The 696-nt window shown below is 65.7% G+C and overlaps 1 protein-coding gene across 1 annotated transcript in view; it reads right to left on the minus strand.

Annotated features, from left to right (window-relative positions):
* Window positions 1-554: 554 nt before the first annotated feature.
* Window positions 555-696, minus strand: part of TMEM151A (transmembrane protein 151A) — a 3,851-nt gene continuing 3,709 nt past the window's right edge. The window contains exon 4 of the mRNA XM_010837835.1: window positions 555-693. Coding sequence (XP_010836137.1) covers window positions 555-693 — 139 coding nt within the window. The remainder of the gene's footprint in view (window positions 694-696) is intronic.

Below are 696 nucleotides of genomic sequence, written 5' to 3' on the forward strand. Positions count from 1 at the left end.
GGGGGCCCCTGGGAGGGGAGTGGGGCTGAGGCCGTGGTGCTGCCATAGCCAACTCTCCAGGTTCGTGGATGCCAGCCCAGCTGGGCGTGGCCCCAAACCACCAATTTGTGCTTCTGGGTTGCTTGAGGGCCCCTAACGTGGCCTCCACTGAGCTGGGAAGGGTCCACAGGCAGCCAGCCCTCTGCAGCAGGCATCTGCTGTCCCCAGGACTCCTCCCCCAGCCCAGGTTTTCTGGAAACTTCCTTTCCTGCTCAGCCTGGGAGGCCCCCTGAGCTAGATCACCTGCCATCGCAGGGGGTGGGACATGGTGGTGGTGGTGGCGGTGGAGGGGAGCCATGCTGGGACGGTTCCTAGACTCAACTGCAGGGGTGTCCCTTCGTCCCCCAGATGACCAGGAGTCACTGCACGGTTAGTCTGTCTAAGGGCTCCACCCCCACCCCCACCCCTCGTGTGCTGGTCTGTTTTCCCTCCTGTTTTGGACAGCAATCACTCAGGCATGGAAGCCCCTGGGGTGGGATGGTGGGGAGAGGGCCAGTCTGGGGGCCACGTGGGTCTCAGAGAGCGCCCTGGCCGTCCCCCTGGCAGCCGCTGTCACCGTGGACGATGAGCACCGGGAAGTAAAGGGCGTCCTCATAGCACGGTGGGCTTTCCAGGGGCTCTGTGTCCTCCCCGCGGCGCCCCAGCGGCCCCCCGCTC

The sequence above is a fragment of the Bison bison genome, unplaced genomic scaffold (genome assembly GCF_000754665.1).
Source record: "Bison bison bison isolate TAMUID 2011002044 unplaced genomic scaffold, Bison_UMD1.0 scf7180017864080, whole genome shotgun sequence".
Lineage (NCBI taxonomy): Eukaryota > Metazoa > Chordata > Mammalia > Artiodactyla > Bovidae > Bison > Bison bison.